Here is a 24,387-nt window from a genome sequence, read left to right on the forward strand (position 1 = left end):
TCCCACTGCTCAGTGCTGGGTACCTGGGGAAGGGGAAGGCTGTGGGCGTGGACAGAGCTCCTTGGTGAGCAGGCAGTGTTCAGAGAGACTTTGAAATTCAGAGTTTTTGAAATTCCCTTTGGTCATCAGGTTCTAAGTGTTAAAATAACTTCTGGCCGGGTGTGGTCTCTACAGTGCACTGAACGAGGAGTCCAGAGTTTTAGAGACGCTGGGCAAATACTTAACTTTTACCAACTTCTCCACCTCTCATCTTGTTTGTGAAATGGAAACAAAGCATCCTGCCCTGCCCACCCAGAGGGAAGAGGGTGGTGGAGAGGCTTCTGTAGGACAGCTTGAAGAGGAATTGCTGGCCAGCCTTGCCAGCTGTGACTGTCTTAGGCATTACCATCGTTATTTTCTCTTGGCCGTGGGCACTGACTAGCAAGAACAGCCACAGCAGCCCTCACAGGTGTTTAGCCTCATACCTGGAAAATAGTTTCTACACCTTCCTTTTTTTTTTTTTTTTTTGAAACAGAGTCTTGCTCTGTTGCTCAGGCTGGAGTGCAACAGCATGATCTCAGCTCGCTGCAACGTCTGCCTCTTGGGTTCAAGCGATTCTCCTGCCTCAGCCTCCCGAGTAGCTGGGATTATAGGCATGCACCACCACAACAGGCTAATTTTTTTTTTTTTTTTTTTTTTTGAGATGTAGTTTCACTCTTGTTGCCCAGGCTGGAGTCCGGTGGTGCAATCTTGGCTCACTGCAACCTCTGCCTTCCTGGTTCAAGCAATTCTCCTGCCTCAGCCTCCTGAGTAGCTGGGATTATAGGCATATGCAACCACTCCTGGCTACTTTTTGTGTTTTTAGTAGAAACGGGGTTTCACCATGTTGGCCAGGCTGATCTCAAACTCCTGACCTCAAGTGATCCACCCACGTCGGCCTCACAAAGTGCTGGGATTATAGACATGAGCCAGCAGGCCTGGCCAGTTTCCTTTGATCTGACTAGATCTTCCCATCTGCACAGTGAAGGGCAGGGCAGCATCTCTGTGCCCATTTTACAGATGGCAAAACTGAGCCTTAGAGGAGCCAGCCTGCCAAAGTCACCCAGCAGCATCAGTGGGGAGCTGAGGGCAGAAAATGGGTCTCCTCCCAGCAGGCCCCAGACCCTGGCAGCCCCCAGTAGAGGGAGGGGAGAAAGTGGGTGGTCGCTGATGACCTGAAGAGAGGTCCGTGGGGGATGCTGCCCTGTACAGGGCGCTCGGAGGGCCCAGGCCTGCCGCCCCTCTCTGGATGAGCGCAGAGCCTCCCTGGATCTCAGAACTAAGCCCACACTGCTCCTCTCTTGTCCTGACTGTCAGCTGCCACCAAGCCAGGGCGTTCATATGGCTCCAGCCTGGCAGGGTCCCTGGCACTGGCCCTTGCTGACATCTAGGCTGGAGGGGTGGGGGTGGAGGTGTTCACAGGCGGGGAAGGAAAGGGTCCCTTCCCGCGGGGTAAGTTGTGGCCCAGGTGGGCTGTGGGAGAGACAAAGGCAAGGTGGAGCTCAGCTCCGTGCCTCCTGCCCTGGGGTCAGTCCTGGTCTGTGAGTTCAGCTTCATCTCCAGGCCAGGCCAGACGTTTTCCCTTCTCGTTTCTCCAAAGTGAAAAACAACCAACCTCCAGAGACCCACAAGGCAGGTCTGGGAGCTGCTTCCCAAATTGTTTTATAATATTTTCCCCTGAAGCAAATTGTTGCAGAATGCCAGGAGAACCTCACATTTTTCCCATGAAGTAATCCCAGAGCCAGGCCAAGATTCTCTGTGACCTCAGCCTTCCAAGAAGCCCATTCAGCCTTTAAACAGGCAGGTTGGTCAACGTCCAGCGGGCCAGGCGTCCTATTGCGTCTCTATGTTCCTCTCCTGAAGAGTGGCCATTTTCCTGTGTCCTCCCACTCCTGCACTCTCCTAAGGATCTTGTGGTCACCCTGAGATGGCAGCTTGGGGCCCCTGCTGTCATCGGACAGATGAGAATGCCGAGAACTTGTGCGCCTTGCCCAAGGGCACACAGCAAGGCCAGGCATCCATGCAGCTGTTCCAGTGACCCACTGACCCTGCTGTCCCCCTCAGGACATATTAGGATCTCAGACCTGGGCTTGGCTGTGAAGATCCCTGAGGGAGACCTGATCCGCGGCCGGGTGGGCACCGTTGGCTACATGGGTGAGTGCCAGAGTATCACCACACCCTGATACCCACCGGAGCTGCCCCTGCTCTCCACTGGCCGAGCCCCCAGAGCCCACCCACAGAGCCTCTCACCTCTTCGTGCACTGCTGATCACACACAGAGTCACAGTCCCTGTGGGGCTGCTGGGGGGTGGCCTTAGCCAGGGTGAGTGGGAGCACAGGGCCCCAGATGTGAGGACTGCTCTGAGCTCTCTGTTCTCCCCAGCCCCCAACCCCTGCTGTGTTGAAAGCCAAGCCACTCTTAGGGGTCAGAGCCTGGCACACAGCACTGCTGAGGGAGGTCATATTGAAGCTGGGGTCTGGGAGGAGAGGCCCTTGAGAGAAAGGAGGTAATTCAGAAGAGCCCCCAAATGAGAGGTGGGCACAGCTGCTGTGTCACCAAGCGTGATTCCAGTAGAGAATAACTTGGGCTCCTGCCACCTTTCCTCAGCCTGCTCTGAGACCAGCGTCCTGGAGGTTGTAGGGGAGAGACCCAGAGTTGAGTCCTGTGCCCTAGAATCCCCCGGCCAATGGGGGCATGCCCTGGGCTTCCTCCTGCACACTTTACATACCTGCCCTCCTTCCCCTGAGAGGCAGGGGCCCCAGAGAGCTCCAAGGACCAAGCATGCTGCCGCCCTCTGGCCAGGCTGGTGCCAACAGCAGCTGCATGGGAGGGGTACTTTGTCTCTGACGCTAGAGGGTCATTTTCAGATTGTGTGACATTTGGCAACCTGTGGGTGTGTGTCTGTGTGTACGTGATTGTGTGTGTGCCCACATGAGTGCTGATGGATGATTGATAGGGAGGTAGGCGGGTGGGTGGATGGATGGATGGATGTGATCGTTGAGGGCTGGCTGGATGCTAGATCTGCCTACCTGTGTGTGCATTTGCCTGGTCTCCTTTTGCACAGTGTCGCAGGCATCTGCCCAGGCTCTCGTGTGCAAACCAGCGCGTGTGTGGATGCACTGCCCTTCAGACAGGTGTGGCCTGATGTTGTAGAACTCTTTTGTATTTCTGTGGTGAATCTGTAGTTCAGTTTATCAAAGTAGTAGAGAAGACACAGCAAGAGATTGTTTGAATTACAGATAAATTTAAGATCATCTTTAATTGGGGTGGATACACCTTTATTCATTGAAACAAGTATATGGATAGCGCCTGTTCTGTGCCAGCTGTCATGCTTGTTACAGAAGTGAATGAAGTAGCTCATGTGTTGTTGGTGAGGAGACATCAAGAGTGCAGGACACTCCTACCTATGGTGGTCAGAGTTCTAAAGCTACAATCAGAGTCCTCCAGGGCCACAGGGGAGAGTCATCAGGGCAGGCTCCCTGGAGGAGGTAGTATTCACAGCAGTTGGTGAGTAGGAATTGGTGGGGGCCAGCATCCCACCATGAAACTCCAGGCCTTCTGTGAGCAGCACCACCAGCTGTCTCACCCCTCCTCATTCCTCTCTCCTCTCCTCTGCTCCCAGCTCCAGAGGTCCTGAACAACCAGAGGTACGGCCTGAGTCCCGACTACTGGGGCCTGGGCTGCCTCATCTACGAGATGATCGAAGGCCAGTCACCGTTCCGTGGCCGCAAGGAGAAGGTGAAGCGGGAGGAGGTGGACCGCCGGGTCCTGGAGACCGAGGAGGTGTACTCCCACAAGTTCTCCGAGGAGGCCAAGTCCATCTGCAAGATGGTGAGCTCCTGGTGGTCAGATCACCCTTGAGCTGGCAGTGCCCCTCCCTGGGCTGCCCCAGTCTGGAACAGCACACAGGCTGAAGGGGCAGCAGTCTGAGCATGCTAGGGTATGGGCTGGAGGTGATGCCCCCCAAGCTAGAGCCGAGGGCACTCCTTGCTATGAACTGGTGTGGTCAGCGGAGGCTTCCAGGAGAAAGCCTGGGCGGGGCAGGGACACCCATGAACTGAGAGAAGGGGGTGAGGGGAACAGGGAGGATCGTGCTCACATCCAGCCTGTGGGGTGTCCACACAGGGCGGAGAAGAGGATGTTTGAACTGGTGCCCCAGACATAAAGCGACCTTGGGCCAGGCCCCTGCCCCTGCCCTTGGGCCTCCTGCTCCCTCCAACTCTGGATTCCAAGTGTTGGCTTAAGACACAGGGCTGCAGGGGGTGGGGGGTGATGATTTCTGCCTTTGAACAGCTTATAACAAAGTTTTCCACCACTAGATGGACTGCTAGTCACGCCAGCCCGGCTTCTGCATGACAGGGTCTAGGGATAGTGAGGTCTGAGCCACCCAAAGGAAGGGCACTATGGGAGTGACAATTACACAAGCTGGGAGGGCAGGGCCAGATGTGGGAACTGGAAGCCAGATAAAGGAGTGGCAGGAGCCACCAGAAGTGTGAGATATGGGAGTGGAGTCACCCGTGCACCCTGACCCTGGGCTCCCCCATGCTGGCCATCAGGCCCTTCCCTGGGAACCAGGGCTAGTGGCTTTGTGAGGAGACAGCTACTCCCTGCTCCTGCCTGGCTCTCAGCCCTCAAGTCCAGCCTTTGGGGCCCTCCTCCTTATGGTGCTGAGCACAGCTGTGCAGGCACCCCTAATGCCAGCATCACAGGGATAGGAAGGGCTGGAGTGCCCAGCTCCACACCTGCGAGCCACAGACTTCCTATTCTTTCCTTGGAGCCCCGCGCACCCAGAGCCTCAGATGGTCAGGCCAAGCCTGGGGGGCCACTCTTCCCACCCCTCTACCTCTGCAGGGACCTTGCGGGCAGGCTCAGCATGTGCACTGACACGCCAGGCTGGAGTTTAGGAAGGAACAGGCCCAGAAGCTGATTAAAAGTCGCAATGCTTCTGCTCAGGAAGGCCTGAAGGTGCACTGCCAGCAGCCCCAGGAGCATCTGGCTGGGCTCCGCACCCCGGAGGCCCCTCTCCTGCAGCCAAACACCAACCTCATGCTCACATCACAGAGCTGTGGGAAGAAGGCTTGTGTGTGCACAGCAGACCCACACCCAAACCCCACAGCTGTCGGCCCACCGTGCAGCTGGGGCCTCAGAGAAAGCCACACGGTCATCGCAGCCAGGGCTAGAGTGTGGGGGCCGGAGGAGCAGTGCAGCACTGGTCGGGTAAATGGAAACGTGGGTGCCAGCCATACTTGGCTGTGTTATCAGGAGACCTCTATCAGGTGTGACCAAACTGGACAAGGGATGTGGGATGTACTGAGAGAGTGACGAGGAGGAGAGGACCCCAGCCCCATCCCGGGACCCCAGTCACCCACCTTGGCCCCTGGCTTTGGGGCTGGCATCTCCTGCTGCAGCCTGGACCAGGGCGCTGCTGCCCCTCTGCTGCCCCTCTGCTGCCCCCTGGTGGACACTGAGAGAAAGCCTGCTGCTCCCAGAGGACCTGTCCAGTGGGTACAAAACCACTGGCCTCTGGCCTTGCTGTGGCTTCTCTTACAAATGATCCTGGGTCTCAGCATCTCAGTCCAGCATCTAGGCCTCCCCTGTAACCTTCAGCTGGCAGCAGCTCAGGACACTACAGGGCCTGACTTGTCAGGAAACCTCACAGGCCCCGAACCCATTTCTAGGCTCTGGTGGCCCCAGCCCTGCCTGCCTCAGAGGGCCCCTCCACAGTAAGTGAGGAAGCTGGTCTCTGTCCCCCATTCCTTCTTAGCAGCAGCAGAACCAGCTCCCCCTCCAATGGAGCCCAGAAATTCATGCATCTCACCTCCTTGTCTCCTGAGCCCAGTCCATGGGCCCAGACCTCGGCCTCCATCTTTCCCAAGCTCCTGCTCAGTCCCAGCACTGGGCCTTAGTCCCCCTCCACCTCCCTCTCTTCCCCTTCAGCCATCGTGGTCTCACTTGTCCTTCCAGCCCATCCATACTCCTCCTCCAGGAAGCCCACTCTGCCTGCCCCACCCACCCCAGCTCACACCTCTTCCTCTCACATCTCCTGATCTCCACCTGATAGCATGGTTGCAAACTCTTTACCTGACGACATGGCTGCAAACCGCTGACTGTATGCCAGGGTTTCAAATGGCAGCGTATAGGTGGGTGTTTTGTTCAACCTGCGCACGGTTTTCAAAAGGAGCAAATGATAGGTTCATTGCCAAGATTTAGAAATGAGGAGATTTCATATAATAACCTGGATTTTCTGGCTTCTCTTGAAAAAAAAGCAGAAGCTCCAGGCCCTGGCTGCCGTCCCGCCTGGCAGGAGCTGACGCGCAGACTGGCCTGGCCCACCTAGCCCAGCCCTTGCCTTTCCCATCCGCATTTGTGCCACCTTCCTGGCCAGCCGCCACAGCCCTGCTGCAGGAGCCTTGCCTCTGAGGGACTGCTTAGAACAGTGAAGCGCCTGGGCCAGCCCAGCCCAATGCCCTGAGCCTTTGTTGGACAGTGAAGCCCAGAGAAGGAAGCAGAAGCATGAGCGCCAGATCCTCATAGGGAGGCATGAGCGCCAGATCCTCATAGGGAGGCATGAGTGCCAGACGCTCCCCTAGACAACCCCTGGCCGGGGTGGGGCTGGGCCAGGGACTGTGGAGGCCATGGGAGCAGCCACCAGCCTGCCAGTCCATGGGGGCACTAGAGGGTGACACTGTGAGCGACTGAGCTCTCTGCTTAGTCCTTTCAAGGATGGAACCTGGTGCCACCTTTGATTCCCTTGTTTGGGGGGCAGCCCTCTCTAGACCCTGAGCCCCAGGAGGCCAATCTGGCTCCACTCTCCTGGCGTCCCTAGCCGGTGAAGAGTCTGCCCCACAGGGGCCAGCAGGCCGTGTACATTGGAAGGAATGTGAGCAAAGGACACTGGTGAAAGACAAGGCTGGGCCCCTCCCGTGCAGGCTGCTCCCCTGAATCCACTAGATACGGGTGCAGTACTCAGTAGGCGGGGGAGAACAGAGAATCACGAGGCTGGGGCGCTGGGAGTGCAGGGCAGGAGCTTGGGCCCTGCGGTTGTGTGACCAGCCATGGCCAGTCGAGGCCCCCCTCCCTGGGTCCAGCCCTCTGGTCTCATCCACGGCCTCATCCTGTCTCACCTGGCTGTCTGCTTCCACAGCCTCCCTCTCCTGGTAACCTGCCTGCCTCTTGGTTCTGATGAAGACACTCCCCGACCCTAACCATCCCTGGCTCCTTCTACCTCCAGATGAAAATCCCACCACCTGACCTGGCCTTCAGGATCCTCCATCATCTCTTCCTGATCAGCCCTGTCCACCTGACCGAACTCCACACTCTCCTCCTGTTCTCTAAGTCAATTGTTTTGGATATTCCCCAGACACACCCTGCACACCCTGCCACACTGCTTTGCTAATGCTGTTTCCTCTACCTGTATGCCCCTCCCACACCCACACCTTGAAAGCCTATTTGTCCTACAAGACTCAACTCAAATGCCTCTTCCCCATGCAGCTCCCTGACCCCCAGCTGGCAGCCAGCCATGCCCCCTGGCCCCAGGGTGCTCCATCTGTATCAGCTTGACACGTCCTCAGAGCACCATCCGCCTCCCATAAGTCTTAGCACTCCTAGAGGCCAAGTCCCTTGGCGGTGTCCTCTCTCTATCGGGAAGGGGCTTGCTCCCAGGAGGAACAAGTCTTCAAGTTAGCCGAGTACGTGAACGAGAGAGAGCTATTGATGCAGTCCTTGCCTTTTGTTGCTTATCCTATGCGGTAGAAGTAACATTAACTTGACACCCATGAAGGGGTGCCCACCATAACCCAGGAATTAGGTCTGTAGTCCTAGGAGAAACAGATCCAATTCCTGTTCTCCTGGCCCATGCAGGCATCTAGCCATGCTGGGCACGTGTGGTCACAGGCTGAGGTAGCCCCGAAACAAGACCTTTGCAGGGAGGAGCAATGTCCTGGGTTCCTGCTCATGGCACAGACACATGGAGGCAGGATGTCCGGGCAGGAGGAGAAGCCCCGAGCATGTGGCTTCATAGGGCTCTCTCTGTTGCAGCTGCTCACAAAAGATGCGAAGCAGAGGCTAGGCTGCCAGGAGGAGGGGGCTGCAGAGGTCAAGAGACACCCCTTCTTCAGGAACATGAACTTCAAGCGCTTAGAAGCCGGGATGTTGGACCCTCCCTTCATTCCAGACGTGAGTAGCGCCCCCCCCAACCCCTAGCGCTCCCCTCGAAGTGCGCCCAGGGCTGTGCCCCATCACCGCCTCACAGTGAGCTGGAACAGAGTGTGGGGCACATTGTGTCTTTGTGGGGACCAAAGAGTTCCCTCTTGGCCACTCCTCCCCCAAGCTGCAGATGAACTTCACGCCAGGCAGTGCAGAAGAGGCGTGGGCCAGGGAGCCCACACTGGCTGTCCAGAGACAGGGCCTGGGGGACCTGGACAGATTCCTTCTAAGCTTCAGTTTTCTCCCTGTCCAGTGAAATCAGTAACACCCATGCCTCCCACCTTCCTGGGAGATTTGCGGGTGAAATGAGGAGTGAATGGAGAATGCTTTGTCATTGAGGGCTACCACGTTCAGCTCAGCTTGACCAGCGTGCATGCATTGGCCACCTACTGTTGACGCCAGGTTCTGGGCCAGGCAGGAACCAAAAGGCCCCTCCCGCAGCAGCTCAAACTTCAGGGAGTCGCATCTTCCCAGGAGGTCCCCAGGTCCCCCAGTCAGTGTGTGAGGCCAGAATCCAGCCAAGGTAGAGCCACCCTTGAAAGCCCCTACATGGTCTATAAATCACGGGCTCTCAGGGGTCAGAGGCCCAAGAGAGCCAGGCCCGGCAGAGGCTGGTGCGGAATCTGTGCTGGGCTTCCAGGGCCTGCTTTGTGTAAAGTCAGAGAGTTGGGGCCAGGAAGGCCTGCTGTGGCCCGGCTCCTTCCATGTTCCCATAGACAACCCCTGGCCGGGGTGGGGTTGGGCCGGGGACTGTGGAGGCCATGGGAGCAGCAGTGTGCTGCAGACGAATCTTTCCATCTCCGGAAAGCGCATTTACACATCTCTTCCCAATTCCATGTCCAGTGGCTTCGCATCAGTCGCTTACAGTAGACCCCGGTGGGGGCATCTGCACTGCAGCAATCTGCAAATGGCACAAATCTGGGCGACCCCATCCCCCTCCTCCAGAACCAGTGGTTATCACTTACCAGTACAGCAGGAGTGGGTGAGGACAGTCCTTGGAACTCTGGCACCCTCTGTAGGTGAGGATCCCCTGGTCCTCTGGGACAGCAGCCGGCTTGGGAAGCTGCTGGGTGCGGATCAGTGTCCATGGCAACCACACCACAGACACCGTCCAGCCAAGGTGTGGTGGGTGATCAGGGAATGTTTTCTGGGGAAGCACAGGGGCCATTGCGAATATAAAGAGTAGGTCGGGCACAGTGGCTCATGCCTGTAATCCCAGCACTTGGGGAGGCTGAAGAGGGTGGATCACCTGAGATTAGGAGTTCAAGACCAGCCTGACCAACATGGTGAAACCCCATCTCTATTAAAATACAAAAACTAACCAGGTATGGTGGTGGGTGCCTATAATCCCAGCTACTCGGGAGGCTGAGACAGGAGAATCGCTTGAACCCAGGAGGCGGAGGTTGCAGTGAGCTGAGATTTCGCCACTGCACTCCAGCCTGGGCAACTGAGTGAGACTCCTGTCTCCAAAAAAAAAAAATAGTCACTGAATGCTACAAACTCAATCTACGGATCACCCTGAGGAGGCAGGGGAAGAATGCTAATCACAGTGTCACTGTCAACCCTGGCTGCCTGGGGAACCACCTGGGCAGCAGGAACAACTCTTTCCTCAGATACAGTCCCCGGGAGTCGAGGATAAGACTTGGGCTTCGGGATGTTTGAAACCTCCCCAGGTGATTCTGGTGTGCAGCCAGGGGTGAGAGTCACTGTTATGGGAAGCGCCACGTGCAAGGAGCGTGTTGTTTATTTGTTGTTTGCTTGTAGTGTCGAGTGGCCGCTACTTGGCTTTGGGAGTGGCCGCTACTTGGTATCCCAGGAAAATACATAGAGTGAGCAGATGAATGTCACGGTGGTGCCATTGGGCTGAGGTCTGAAATTGGAAAGGACGTGGCCACCCAGACGGGGGTGTGGCAAAGGTTTGGAATCCGGGTGGCCATCCCTGTGGCCTCTGGGCTGCCTGTTGCTATGGTGACGACTGAGATTAGCCACGACAGTGGAACTACGCCTCCACCTTCCAGCACACTCCAGGCCCCCCAGGCCCCAGGGAGACCTGTGGTGCACAAAATAGTTGGTTGTTTCCTTCATGGGACTTCCAATCTGAAGAGGAGGAGGAGGGGTGTCAACAAAACCCCTTAAATAGAAGTAGAAATACAAGTCACAGGAGAAGAGAACTGGTGGCCGTGGGGAAGATGGAAGAGAGTGGGGCCTCCATGAGGGGCTGCCTGGGCATAGCTGGAGAAAAGTGCCCGGAAGCAGCGTGTGGAAGGAAGTGGCTCTGAGGGTTGGGCCAGCCAACCGTCCTGCTTTGCCTGGGACTGTCCTGCTTTTAGCACTGAAAGTCCTGTGTCCTGGGGAAACAGGGACAGTTGGTCACCCTGGCAGTGACTCTGGCCACCTTGAATCAGGGCATTAAGAGGATGAGGTAACAGAGCCCCCCAAAGTGGTGCACAGGGCAGCCCACCAGAGCTCCCCCTCCCCATGCCGTGTACCTGTGGCCCAGGGCCTCTGTTCCTGGCATCTGAGGCCTCAGGTGAGCAAAGGGTTCAGGGCCTGGAGTGCGCAGCCGCTGTAGGCTGGGGACTTTGCCTTTTCCTCACTGGCCCTCCCCAGGCTGCATGCCAGCCTCCCACAGTTGTCCCCACCAGCATCCCACGATTGTCCCCACCCGCCCCCATGGTTGTCTGTCCCCACACCACTGTCGGGGCTGCTGCCAGGTTCCTAAACTGCGAGCAGTGTTAGCACCGTCATCTTTTTCACGTCCATTGACTCTTTTTAAAATAAAAATCAATGTATTTTAAAAGGAAACCTTTCCAAGGAAATAACAGCCCTGAAAGTGAGGTTTGGGTGTGCCAGGTAACTTTCTGTTCCATTAGATTTTTAAAATACGCTCTTTTTTTATTTTTTATTTTCTGAGATGGAGTCTCACTCTGTGGCCCAGACTAGAGTCCAGTGGCGTGATGTCAGTTCACTGCAGCCTCTGCTTCCCAGGTTCAACCGATTCTTTTGCCTCAGCCTCTCAAGTAGCACCCGCCACCACACCTGGCTAGTATTTTTAGTAGAGATGGAATTTCACCATATGGGCCAGGCTGGTCTCAAACTCCTGACCTGGTGATCTGCCCACCGTGGCCTCCCAAAGTGCTGGGATTACAGCCACTGCATCCGGCCAAAATACACTCATTTCTTAAGGTTCCTCTGCAAGCCACCCAGGGCCAGCTTCATGAGCCTCACCTGGGCATGCTGGGCCCTACACCTGGCTCAGTGCCTTCTGTTGCCATCTTAAAATTCTAAATGTCGAACACAGGGCCCAGCGTTTTCATCCAGCCCTGGCATGTGAATGATGTGGTCTCACTTCCAGCTAAAAGTCCGCTGAGTTCCACAGTGGCGTGCACCCCATTGGGAACTAGAGGAGTCTCAGCTCTTCAATTGGACATTCCTGCCCCCATCCCTGCTTCTGCCCGTGTGCACTTGGGCCCATGGTTTGCTCTCCTGGGGATGGCATAGCCTCCAGCCTTGAGCTGGAGACCAGAGCAGACTGGACAGGAGAGTTCCAGAAAGTGGCGAGCCCTGAGACCATTGCTAGAAACTTCCTGGCATGGCAGAGCCCACACTGAGCTGATGCACTGATTCACAACCTTCAATCAGCCAAATGTCAGGAGACTGTGGGCAGGAGGTGGCCTCTACCCTCCAGGGACAGATACATCACCAGGTCTGCGGATCCCTGGCACCCCACCTGGAGCAGTCTCTATAAAGACCTCATCTCCAGAGCCCCTAGGAAGCTTCCCCACACCAACCTTGAACTCTTAGAGGGCACGGTCCACCCGGGTTCATCTCTACCCTGGTCCAGAGCAGGCCCCCAGTGCCCAGTTGAGGGGCGAGTGAGGTAAAAGATATGCCCACCATCATAATGCCAGCTCCCAGTTACGGGCACCAGGCTCGGCAGCCAGCACTGACAGCAGTCCTGTGGCCCAGGCGCCTCTGTTATCCCCATTTTGCAGGTAAGGAACCAGAACACAGGCCTCAGGGGATATGAGATTTCCCCAAAATTCCTAAGCCCCACTGCTGGGACTCCAGCCCATGTCTGTCCGGCTGCAGAGTCTGGGTGCTAAACCCCGACCCCTGGCTGCTCCTTCTGTGAGAAGGGCAGGAGGTGTTCCTGAGAGAGCTGTGCTGAGCACCCCACAAGGGTTCTCCCTCTGCTACTGGTCTCCCAGGAGCCAGAGACCCTCACGTGCCCTTGCTTTGGCCCTGGATCCCAGCACTCATTCTAGGGAAGACTGGAACAGCTGTGGTCAGTGCAGCCCCTCCTCCAGCAGACCCACCTCCCTGAGTCTGGGGGCTTTAGGGAAACAAGAATATCTGCATGGGAGTAGGGCTGCCTGGAGATGCTGAGCTTAGAGACAGAGGCTCCCTGCTGTCCGCCTCGAGCCCAGGCTGGAGGGAGACCCTGGGATGCCCGAGGGAGGGGTAAGGGATCAGTGGCAGGAAGGAGCCCTGGACTGGGCACCCAGGCACTCCAAGCTCTTGTTCACCCCAGCGAGAGCCCCTTCATGGATCTGAGAGAAGGCAGCACTATCATCCGGAGGCCGTCATCTGAGGTGGACAGAAAGCCCAGCCAAGCCACTGGGGCCGACCCCTGCCCTGGACTCACCTGTCCCTGAGCTACATGCCCTCCAGCACCACCCTCAGCATTTCTGGCGGTCGGTCCTGGGAAGACACCCCTTTGCTCCCCCGTCAAAATCCCAAGGCCTGGTTCGGGGCTCCCTGGAGCCACGGGCAGGACACATGTGTAACCGGCCCTGTGCCCCTGGCAGCCCCGCGCCGTGTACTGTAAGGACGTGCTGGACATCGAGCAGTTCTCCACCGTGAAGGGTGTCAACCTGGACCACACAGACGATGACTTCTACTCCAAGTTCTCCACGGGCTCTGTGTCCATCCCATGGCAAAATGAGGTGCGCAAGGCAGGCCACTTGCTTTGCCCTGGACGAAAGGGAGGGACCCATGGGGGAAGGAGGTGTCAGGGATGTGAGTTTGGTGGCAGGAGGATAAGTGCACGATCTGTTTTCTCCGTGAAGGCAGCCCATGAGGCTTGCCCAGCCACCGAGACTTGGAGGGCGTGTGGCTTAGGGCAGGTGAGGCCAGGGGAGGGCCTGCCCCAGTGGCTCTGCTGCTGGACTTCCTGTCCACCCCTGAAGATGGCCCGTGTTTTTTTTCTTTTTCTGTTTTTTTTTTTTTGCGACCCCTCCAGATGATAGAAACAGAATGCTTTAAGGAGCTGAACGTATTTGGACCTAACGGTACCCTCTCACCAGACCTGAACAGAAGTCACCCTCCGGAACCGCCAAAGAAAGGGCTGCTCCAGAGAATCTTCAAGCGTCAGGTGAGACACCCACGCCTGGCCAGTCCTGGCCTCAGCCCTGAGACCCCTGGCTCACTTCCATGGGAAAACAGGAAGACCTGCAGTCGAGACAGCAGGGGGCTCAGGGATCTGGGGCAGTAGCAGCCTGGAAGGGAGACCCATACATCCAAGCCCCCTGACACCCACTGCAGCTGATGGGATCCCTGGGCAGAAGGGCAGGGCTGGCCCCAATTCCCCCTCCCTCTGGGTTTTTCCACCTGGACACTCTTGGCACCCAGGGCCATGGAATTCCTTGTCATGGGGACTGTCCTGTGCATCACAAAATTTGGGGCAGAAGTGTGCCCCTACCCACCAGAGGCAGCAGCACACCAGTCATGACAGATCATAAAGGCGCCCAACGAATGTCCCTTGGGGGCACAGCCACCCTGGTTGGGAACCACTGCCCTCCATGGCCCTTATGAAGCTTCCGTCATGGAAAGATTAAACATCATAAGCCCAGGGAGAACTGGGGTAGAAGCTGACCCTGCAGAAACTTCCAGCTCCCGGGGTGGCTCCCATCCACTGCTGTGCCCTCCACTGGCAGCCAGAGGGGACAGGGCCCTTGAGAAAAGACAGTCAGAGCCTGGCCCTGGGATAAGGGTTGGTGGGGGCCAGTGGAGGAAATGCCGGGGAAGGGCCCCACCTCACTCCACAACCAGGAAGATGGCCACCAGACACCCCGTGTTGGCCTGGCCCATCAGGAAGCTGTGGCCCAGCCTTCCCATCCTGGAACCTGGGAGGCTCCTCCACCTAGTTCTGCTCCCTCCTCCTCCCCGAAAGAGCCAGCTCCAGGATGGGCACACTGGGCCAGTGATAATATAAAAAACCATGCTTCAGCGCTTCCATCAAGTAAAATGGAAGTTCCAGGAAGAATGACCTCTCCCTCCCACTCATGGCCAGGCCCGCTAAGAACACCCTGACCTAGAAAGAGAACTTAACCATGGAGTCCCACAGACTCCATGGTTCAAAGCCAGCCCTGACACTTCTTGGTTATATGGTAACGTATGGAACCTCTCCCGCCTCAGTTGCCTGCCTGAAACATCAGGATAGAAATGCCCACTGCCTAGAGCCGTGAAGAGGACAGGGTGAGCTGGAGGGGGGCGGCCCTTAGCACTGTGCAGGCACCAGCCCCCCTGAACCAAACACTCCTTGCCTCCCTCCTCCTCCTCCCTGCAACATGAAGGGCCCAGCACCTGCAGGAGTGTGGAGAGAGGGCCTGAGCATGGGAACGACTGCCCATCTTTCCCAGCCCAGCATGCACTAGAGCCCTTTGCATACGAGGCCCCATTTTATCCTCCCAGCCACCCTGTGCAGAAGCTGCTCTTCTCCCATGTTACAGGAAAGGAAATTGGGAGATGGAACTGCATGGCCAAGGTTATTCTGCGAGGGAGGGGCAGGCAGAATTCCAGCCCGGGCAGTGTAACCCTGGGCCTGCGGGTTTCACCGAAGTGGATATTACAGGAGGGGCTGCCTCCGCTCTGACTGGAAGTTCTGTTAATTCCATGACTCTTCCCAGGGACCAGTTAAAGCCCTGTGCCCCCAAAGGTGGCCCTCGCACCTGGGTCTGAGGGTATAAGTAAGACTGCAAAAGGCAATGAAAAGCAAGGGTTGGAGCTGGCCGAGGCAGCCCCTGACCCATCTCCAGGGCCCCCTGGACTGACTTCTCTTCTCTCCACCCTTGTCTACCCCAACCCCAGCATCAGAACAATTCCAAGAGTTCACCCAGCTCCAAGACCAGTTTTAACCACCACATAAATTCAAACCACGTCAGCTCGAACTCCACCGGAAGCAGCTAGTTTCCGCTCTGGCCCTGAAGTCCGCAGTGGAACCAGCCCAGACCCCTCTACTTAGAAGCAGAGCGATTGGAGCTTCTGCTCTGGTAGGGGTGCCAGGGAGCCCCCCGGGAGCCGGGGAAGGAGGCCGTCCATCCCGTCGACGTAGAACCTCGAGGTTTCTCAAAGAAATTTCCACTCAGGTCTGTTTTCCGAGGCGGCCCCGGCCGGGGTGGATTGGATTTGTCTTTGGTGAACATTGCAATAGAAATCCAATTGGATACGGCAACTTGCACGTATTTTAATAGCGTCCTAATTAGAACTGAATTTTGTCTTTATTATTTTTAAAGAAAAGTTTTGTAAATTTCTCTACTGTCTCCGTTTACATTTTGTATATTTGTATTTAAATGAAAGTCAGACTTTGAGGGTGTATATTTTCTGTGCAGCCACTGTTAAGCCATGTGTTTCAAGACGTTTTAGCAGGGAGGGGTTTACCAAAAAAAAAAAACAAAAAAACAAAAATGTGACTCAAGACTTCCAGAGCCTCAAATGAGAAAATGTCTTTATTAAATGTAGAAAGTGATTCACACCTCACCTTTAAAGGGTTGGTTGTATTTACCCACCTCTGTCTCTGGAGCTGTCTCCTCACATGGCATTACCCTTCTGTTGGCTTTGAACAATCTGAATTAAATGTTCCAGACACACGTGGGACTTCTCCTTCCCAGCCAGAATGTCCTCTGCTGGGGCCCTCGGAGCCGCCTGGGCTGGGCCCTTCTCCTCCAGGGGCACACGGAGCCACCATCGCACCCACCTCTGTCTGCTCATCCTTCCGGAAGGCGGCTGGCGTGCGGATCTAAATGTTTGCAGCCTGGCGGGTGATGGGACTCTTTCCTTTTAAGCAGGCCCTGACTGCCAAAGCCAGTCGTTTTCAAGAGGCTTGCATTGGGGATTTTTGTTCTGTTTTTAACGGAAACATAGGATCGTAAAGATTTGTCATGAAAACCGAGTGTTCCAAAGCCTCAGGGCCCACGGGAACATTGCGAAGTGAGAGCTAGTGCGCCCATCCTGAAGGACCACCACCATGTCTATAGTCGGGAGGGAGGCTGACCCAGGTCCCCGGATGTTCCTAAGTGTTCACAGGTTTTCGAGACCTTCACAGCCCCACCAATGTGCTGGCCCATGTGGGCAGTCTCTCCCGGCAGACAAGAGGCCCTGGGAGAGACTGGGCCACCAAAGAGCTCAAGGCAAAGTCCCTGTTCCTTCCCCAGGAAGGTGGGGCAGAGGCAGGATCTATTGGACATTTCAAAGCATCAGGCAGGAGCTCCCAGAGGACTTGGTGACTTTGCCAGACCAGGGGCCTCTGAAGGCAGCCCTCAGACCCGTGTGGCAGGGCTGCCCATCCCCAGGGAGCAGCTGGCCACCTCCTACTGTCTCCACGAAGTCACCAGGGGCCACCTCGCGTCATGGACAGGGTGAACATTTGACCTTACTGTCCCCTGCCTCGCTGAGCCCCTGGTGTCTGACCCTGCCACCCTAAAGCTGTCAGGGTCTCCCACCATGTGAACACTGCCCTGCCTGTACTAGCACCTCCTGTCAAAATGCAGTTCCCCAGGTTCCACCCCAAACCACAGAATGGGAATCTCTGCATGCGGCGCCTAGGAATCTGTATCTTTTAAAAGCTCACCAGATCACTCTGATGATCCTGGAGTGGGTCGTTAGCAGGGCTTCGGGGGTGATCGTCCCAAACACATTTCTCTGGGAGACGCAGGCAGCATTGGTGCAGGAGGCGTGGGGAGGACAGTCGTGAGCACACCAGCCGCCATGCCCGGTTTCCATGCCCTCCCCGCGGACTCTGTCCTTGGGTCCTGGGGCATGCCGCTAAAAGGGGCCTGGCCTTTGGGACTGATCATTTTGAGGCCCTTTTACAAAGAAATGGGGAGAAGAAATAGCTGGGCTTCCCTCAGATCTTTTTAATGTGCAGTATTTTTCATTCAAGACCAGCTCTTGTTGTATGAGGCTCCTTCCATTACCTTTCTTGGGCTGAATACAAAACAAATGCAGCCATATTCAAGTTTTGCCAAGGAAGAGGAAACTCTGAATGGCATTTTAAGATCCTCAAGCTTTGCTGAACTTCCTTTCTCAGTGAAAAGAAGGATGGTTACTAGCCCAAGCCACCACCCCAGCCACCCATCCAGAAGGTTGGCTCCTTTTGCCCAGTTCATAGCAGCTCAGTCCCTACCAAATGGATTCTTGGTGCTGGAAAGTGACCTCTCTTGATTCCTGAAAGCCAGTGCCCTGTCTGTTTGCCATAGAGAATCCCCAAGGAGCAAGAAAGATGATGGGAGCGTGGCTGCCGTGTTTCTAGGTCATGAGAGCTCCGGTGGTACTGTCACAGCACCTGCGCACGGACTCTGATAACGAGTCTTCCGTCACGTTCGACACCAGCCCTCCCTGAGTGCCCAGTGGAGATGGGGGCAGAGTCACTTGCCTTCTAAAGCCTCCTGTTCCTTCTGGCTCACGCATTGCTTTGTGGCAAGAGAAAGGAAGTCTTCAGAACAGTGCCTGGGAATCAGCCCTTCTCCCTACCAAGTCCCCAAATCTTGCCCCTTCTCCACCTCGCTCCTCCTCCAACCTCGGTTTCTATAGCCACATTTTTTTTTTTAAGACAAGACCTCATTGTGTTGCCCAGGATGAAGTGTAGTGGCATGATCCTAGCTCACTGAAGCCTTCAACTCCTGGGCCCAAGCGGTCCTCCTGCCTCAGCCTCCCAGGTAGCTGGGACCATAGGCGTGCTCCACCCCCCTCAGTTAATTTTTTAAATTTTTTATAGAGACGGGGGTCTCGGTATGCTGTCCAGGCTGGCTCGAACTCCTGGGCCCAAGCTGTCCTCCTGCCTCAGCCTCCCAAAGGGCTGAGATTACAGGCATGAGCCACTGTCCCTGGCCTATATCGGTCATTTTTTTTTTTTTTTTGAGGCAGTTTCATTCTTGTTGCCCAGGCTGGAGTGCAATGGCACGATCTCAGCTCACCGCAACTTCCACCTCCCAGGTGACCTCAGGCTCCAGAGTAGTTGGAATTACAGGCATGTGCCACTATGCCCGGCTAATTTTGTATTTTGAGTAGAGACAGTGTTTCTCCATGTTGGTCAGGCTGGTCTCAACCTCTCAACCTCAGGTGATCCACTTGCCTCGGCCTCCCAAAGTTCTGGGATTACAGGCATGAGCCACCACACCTGGCCAGCGGTCATTTTTTAAAAGATATTTTAAAATTAAAAACAAACAATACTTTCTGCACATCCACCTGTCCAGGATAAGGTATATTGGACACTGAATGGATTTAACTCTCTTTAATGCATTTGAGCTCATCACATAAGAGGCTTTCTGGCTCTAGGCATGACATATTTTTCACCATCCGTTCACTGGCTTCGTGCCTTTGAAGTGAGACGTGGGGTCTCTTAGAAGCGTCTCTGCTTTCACATTTCAGGAGGTAAGCTAGTGGACAGAGTCAGTCTCTGCCGTGGTCACCGTGATGACCTGCGAGTGTTTATTGAGTCCCTCGGGGGCCCCCAGAATAACAAGAAGATCCAATCCCTGCCTTGCGGAGGATGCACTCACCCCCACAGCAACTCATTCTTGCCTCTTCCTTGGCTGGAAACCCCCCAGACTCTAGGGCTGCTCACTCTTGCTGTGTCCTGCGCTGCCACAGGAGGCTTCCTGAAAGGCATTGCCCGGAGTGGCGGGGACAGGGAGGCCTAGCCTGCTCCACAGACACAGCTGAGTGGCCTGGGTCATACACATACCAGCAAGCAGCTGCCGAGACAAATGGTGGTGGGAAGTCCGGGGGACACACACGGCCTTTGATCGACAGCACAAGAAGGATGGGGCTGCCTGCCTCAGAGCCCAGGTGAGCCCCTGGGGATACCGAGTACTCCCCTCCCTTAAGCCAGGACGTCTCCATGACCCCCAGGAGCCCCGCCTCACTGTAGAAATCCCTCCCCTTCCTCCACACCCTGACCTTTCCCCAAAGGCTCAGGTCATCAGTTCCAGCTACCCATCGACTTTCCCACTGAACCACTGCCCTCAAAATGGAGAGGGCACCACAGCCTCCTTGAGCCTGGCATCCCAGGTCTTGCCAAAGAGGACAACGGCTTCCTGGATAATTGGAAATCTCTGAGAAGAGGAAATACCTGAGTGACACTCAGCTGTCCTCTGGGGTCCCCTGGTGTGCACGCACGTCCTTCTGAATACTGCATGTCAAGAGGTGGCCTCCCATTGTCATAACTCAACACTAAGACAGGACCTTCGAGCTTTTGAGGCCCAGCTATAGAAAGACAGTGAGCATAAAATCTTAGTGCGTCTGGAAGTGACACTGCTGTGTGAATTATAACACAGAGAGCTTCCATCTTCCTGATCACAACAGACCACGACTGCAAAGCCCCCTCTCCCAGAGACCCCTTCTGCACCTGCCCTCCCCTGTCTCCATCCAGCTGTGGAAGCTCAGATGTGTACAAGTCAATTCCTGCACAGGGCTGGGGTGTCTCATCTGGCCTAAATTTAAAGACTCGTGCCAGAGACAGTGATTGAAAACATCTGAAAAGCCAGCTCTCCCTGGTGGAGGAAGACATTTCCCCCAAAGCAGAATCTAGATGTCTTTCCCTGGTCCATCAGGAAGTCATTTTTGTAACAGTCCCTAAGTGAGTGTTCTCAATTAGAAGAGTTTAGTGGCTGTTGGTGTTGTTAAAATAATAATAATCCTAGCATCCAAAGGCTTCTGATTTTTTTCAGGGAGATTCGGACATTGATGGATGGAAACTTCCATTGCAGTGGTCACTCCCAAAGGCAGCGGCTTTGTTCTCCCGCGGATCTAGCTCTGTGCGTTCCGTCTACCATGTCAGTGCCGCGGATCTAGCTCTGTGCGTTCCGTCTACCATGTCAGTGCTGCGGATCTAGATCGAACCACTGTTGTTGTTTTCTAAAGAGAAATAAATCCCTTAACGGAAATAGCATGGCATCCCTCTCCTGCTGCTGAGCTCTTGTTCTGTTTCTTCTGCATACAACAGCTGTCTCCAAGATGCCTGTGGCCTTTGGGTTAACCCTTTCCTAAGGTTGACAATGAAACCCACCCAAACCCAGCCCCCACGCTGACCACGCTTTGAACTCCCCACAGATGGCCCAACTCTAGTGGGCAAGGTCCAAGAAAACCTGAATTCTTACCAGGCCATCAGCTTTGGATCTCAAACCCAGCAGATGATTCTAGAAGTGCTCCAGCCACTTGGCACCAAGGAGGAACTGGGTGACAAGGGCTTGAGTCAGTGCCAGCACCATGACACCAGACGGGGCATTTGCAGGTCCTACCTGCCCGGCCTTACACAGAAGAGGTGGGCTCTGCAGAGGGTCTGGGGCTGGAACGTGGGGTAGCCAGCGAGGCACAGCGGCCCTTGCACCTCAGAACTGGGATTCCCGATCTGGGACCCAGGACCTCTTCTGTCTCCCTCCACCTGCTTGCCTTAGCTCTTAGAATGAGCAGGTCTTACTCTGAGATGTTTATTTTAAAAATAAAGGTAAAAATAAATTTAAAAAACAAACAATAAATAGAATGAGCAGGGCTTGGACTTAGCTGACACCCTACCAAGGATATGACCTTCAACAGGCCACTCTGAGCCTCGGTGTCTTCATCTGTAAATGGGATCACGCCAAAGTGAGGGGGCTGCTGGGAACTCATGTGACACCCAGCACAGAGGTCTTGGCCTTGAGTAGGGGTCTGGCCTTGACCTCTCATTCATTCACACCCAGCCCTGCCTGGAGCCACACTCATTCCCAGCAGGCATTCGGTCAGAGGAGGATCCTGATCTGAGAGTCAAGATGTGAGGCTTGTTTCTGCCCTGACTCCAACACAAGGCCTGAGTCCCTCGAACATCTCGGGTGGAAGAGTGGAATTGCAGGCATTGCTTCCCCGCAGCTCCCAGAAGCTCTAATTAGAGAAAGGGGCTTTCCTAATTAGAGAAGGGGGCTGGGGAGTCCTAATTACTGGGGGACTGTGCAGCCTTGGATAGAGAGAAAGAGGGGCTGCCTGGTAATGAGGGTGGGATGAGGAAGGGGCTCTCCCAGGATGGGGTCAGCTGAAGAGTGGAGGGAACTCATGGCCAAGGATTTGTCGATCATGCAGGAAGGGGATGATCGACTTCAAGGGGAGAAGACGCAGGGTGAGGCAGGAAGTGCTCTGACCTCAGAACAGGGATGGGAGGACCTCTCCACAGGGCCCAGCTCTGATTCTGGGGTATTATCTCACCACTCCAGAACCTCCACTGCCCAAGCCAGCCTCCAGGCACACAGCAGCTGCCGTCTCTCCTGGTATAGACAGGGTGTCAGAGGGAGAAACTCCAGCCCCACGGCTGTGGCCCCCTCACCACTTACACTGCCCTGTCTAGCAGCTTTGCCCCTTCCCAGTCAGATGGGATGAGCTGGGCAGGAGGAGCACCAGCCTCTCACCACCTCCACGCTTTCCAGGCCTCTGCCATCCGGTCCATGCCAGACAACCGTGGATTTGGTGAGGGAACCAGAAGAGCCTCCATCTGACTCATTTTCAGGAAAGGCTCAAAGCCGGCATCCCCCCGGCCCCAGTGAGCTCCAGGGCACAGCCCCTCTGGGAGGGGGTCCTTAAGGACTATGTGGATTCACCTGCCATCCCCAGAGACTGCAAAGAGGAGGGAGAGCTGGGGCCCCGGGAACAGGCCCTTGAGCCACAGCATGGCAGGCAGGGCTCCTGGCACCACTTTGCCCAGTAGCTTCCCCAAGCCAACATTGCCCAGGCCTGGCCAATTGTCATGGGGCCTTGGCATGGCTGTCTTGGGGGAAAGAGCAGGAAATGCACATTCAGCAGGTCATGGGGTGAGTTCTAGAGTTTGCACTCCAGGGGTGCCAACTACTGGTAGGTAAACCAGAAGGCACGGAAGGCGTGGGGCAGCCCCTCTCATGCTTCAGCGCAACTTCATAAACTAGAATTTGATTCGGCGGGTCTGGGGTTGGGGACAGTAGCACTTCTAAGTGCTCCTGGCTGAAGCCACTGGTCCTCAGATAACACTGAGCAGAGTGGCCTTAGAAAGCCCCAAACCTGGCTCACGCCTAATCTCAGCACTTTGGGAGGCCAAGGTGGGCAGATCACCTGAAGTCAGGAGTTCAGGACCAGCCTGGCCAACATGGTGGACCCCTATCTCTACTAAAAATACAAAAATTAGCTGGGTGTGGTGGCGTGCACCTGTAATCCCAGTTACTGGGGAGGCTGAGACAGGAGAATCGCTTGAACCCTGGAGGCAGAGGTCGCAATGAGCTGAAATCACACCACTGCACTCCAGCCTGGGTGACAGAGCGAGACTCTGTCTCAAAAAGAAAGCCCCAAACCGAGTGGCAGGCTGGGTCTATAGTCAAACCGGGTCCTGCGTTCTGTGGTACAGTTTTATTAATACTCACCGACACTTGCCCTGCCCTTGTGGGGAGCTGATACCAGTAGTTTTCAAAGTCTGACACCCTCACCCCTGCAGGCAGTAGCAGCAGCCCTGCGAACTCCTGTTCTACTCCCTGCGCCAAGCCTGTTGAGTTAGGAATCCGGTGGAACCTATGAACAGGACCCCCAGGTGACTGCGGTGCATGCTCCAGTTTGAGGCCTACTGGTTTACGAAGTGCTTTCATCTCATTGAGAACCCTCAGGGCAAAGCAGCCACTGGTTTTTTTGCTGACGGCTTTTCAGAGTCACAGAGGGCTGAAGAGGCTCTTACCTGCAAATGGAAGTAGGTGGGTACAATTGGCTACCACTGTTCTTTTTTTTTTTTTTTTGAGACAGAGTCTCACTCTGTCACCCAAGCTGGAGTGCAGTGGTGCGATCTCAGTCCACTGCAACCTCGGCCTCCCGGGTTGTAGCAATTCTCCTGCCTCAGCCTCCCAAGTAGCTAGGATTACAGGTGCACACCACCACACCTGGCTAATTTTTTATAGTTTAGTAGAGACGGGTTTTCACTGTGTTGCTCAGGCTGGTCTCAAACTCCTGAGCTCAGGCAATCCACCTGCCTCAGCCTCCCAAAGTGCTAGCATTGTAGGTGTGAGCCACCACTCCCGACCAGCTACCAGTGTTCTTAAACAAAAGGAAAGAGGGTCCGGCATGGAATCCTATTGTCATATTTTTAAATGAAAAGATAAACCAAGAAAAGGAAAAAAGTTACCTACAGGGAGAGGGAAGCCACCAGGGGAGGAGAGTAGGGGACAGATATAAAAGCCAGTCTGCTCAGAAATATGCCTTGTCTTATAGATTTGACTTTGCAAGCATGTGTCAAATAAAAGACAAATCCAGACTCAGTGGGGAGACCTATTAGAAGGATTTTTGCAAGGGAGGAAAGGGATTACTGCAACGGGGGCTGGGATGGAGACCACTGCAAAACGGAGGTGGCTTTACCACGCTATCTTCACGGGTCTCGAGGATCAGGTGAAAAGACAATCTCTTGTAGAGAGAACAACGTTAGAAAGAGCCAGAAGTGGGATGAAAGGGTGGGAGCAGATAAACAGATCAGAAAATATCACCCTGAGGTGGCCTCTGCTCTGGAGGGGCTGCCTTTAGGCTCAGCCTGAGAGTTGGTCAGAGTTCAGGGTTCAGGAGGAAGGAGTGAAACTCTGGAAGGTCGCTCTTGTCACCCAGGCTGGAGGGCAGTGGTGCAACGTCAGCTCACTGCAACTTCTGCCTCCCAGGTTCAAGCGACTCTCCTGCCTCAGCCTCCCGAGTAGCTGGGATTACAGGTGCCCGCCACCATGCCTGGCTAATTGTTGTATTTTTACTAGAGACAGGGTTTTGCCATGTTGGCCAGGCTGCTCTTGAACTCCTGACCTCAAATGATCCACCTGCCTCAGCTTCCCAAAGTGCTGGGATTACAGGGATGAGCCACTGCGCCCAGTCTGGGTTCCCAGTTTTAAGTGAGCATCAGGCTGAACTCATCTCTAGCTTCTCCAGGTGTGC

At 55.3% G+C, this 24,387-nt stretch overlaps 1 protein-coding gene across 12 annotated transcripts in view; it reads left to right on the top strand.

The window, feature by feature from the left end:
* GRK5 (G protein-coupled receptor kinase 5) overlaps positions 1-20,390 on the top strand; it is a 247,860-nt gene extending 227,470 nt beyond the window's left edge. For all 12 annotated transcript variants that reach the window (XM_078346618.1, XM_078346613.1, XM_078346610.1 and 9 more), the window contains 6 exons: positions 2,083-2,172; positions 3,641-3,849; positions 8,056-8,193; positions 13,035-13,172; positions 13,469-13,600; positions 15,316-20,390. In XM_078346618.1, the coding sequence (XP_078202744.1) occupies positions 2,083-2,172; positions 3,641-3,849; positions 8,056-8,193; positions 13,035-13,172; positions 13,469-13,600; positions 15,316-15,414 (806 nt within the window). In that variant the 3' untranslated portion in view covers positions 15,415-20,390. The remainder of the gene's footprint in view (positions 1-2,082; positions 2,173-3,640; positions 3,850-8,055; positions 8,194-13,034; positions 13,173-13,468; positions 13,601-15,315) is intronic.
* The last annotated feature ends 3,997 nt before the right edge of the window (positions 20,391-24,387 follow it).

Source organism: Callithrix jacchus, chromosome 12 (assembly GCF_049354715.1).
Source record: "Callithrix jacchus isolate 240 chromosome 12, calJac240_pri, whole genome shotgun sequence".
NCBI lineage: Eukaryota > Metazoa > Chordata > Mammalia > Primates > Cebidae > Callithrix > Callithrix jacchus.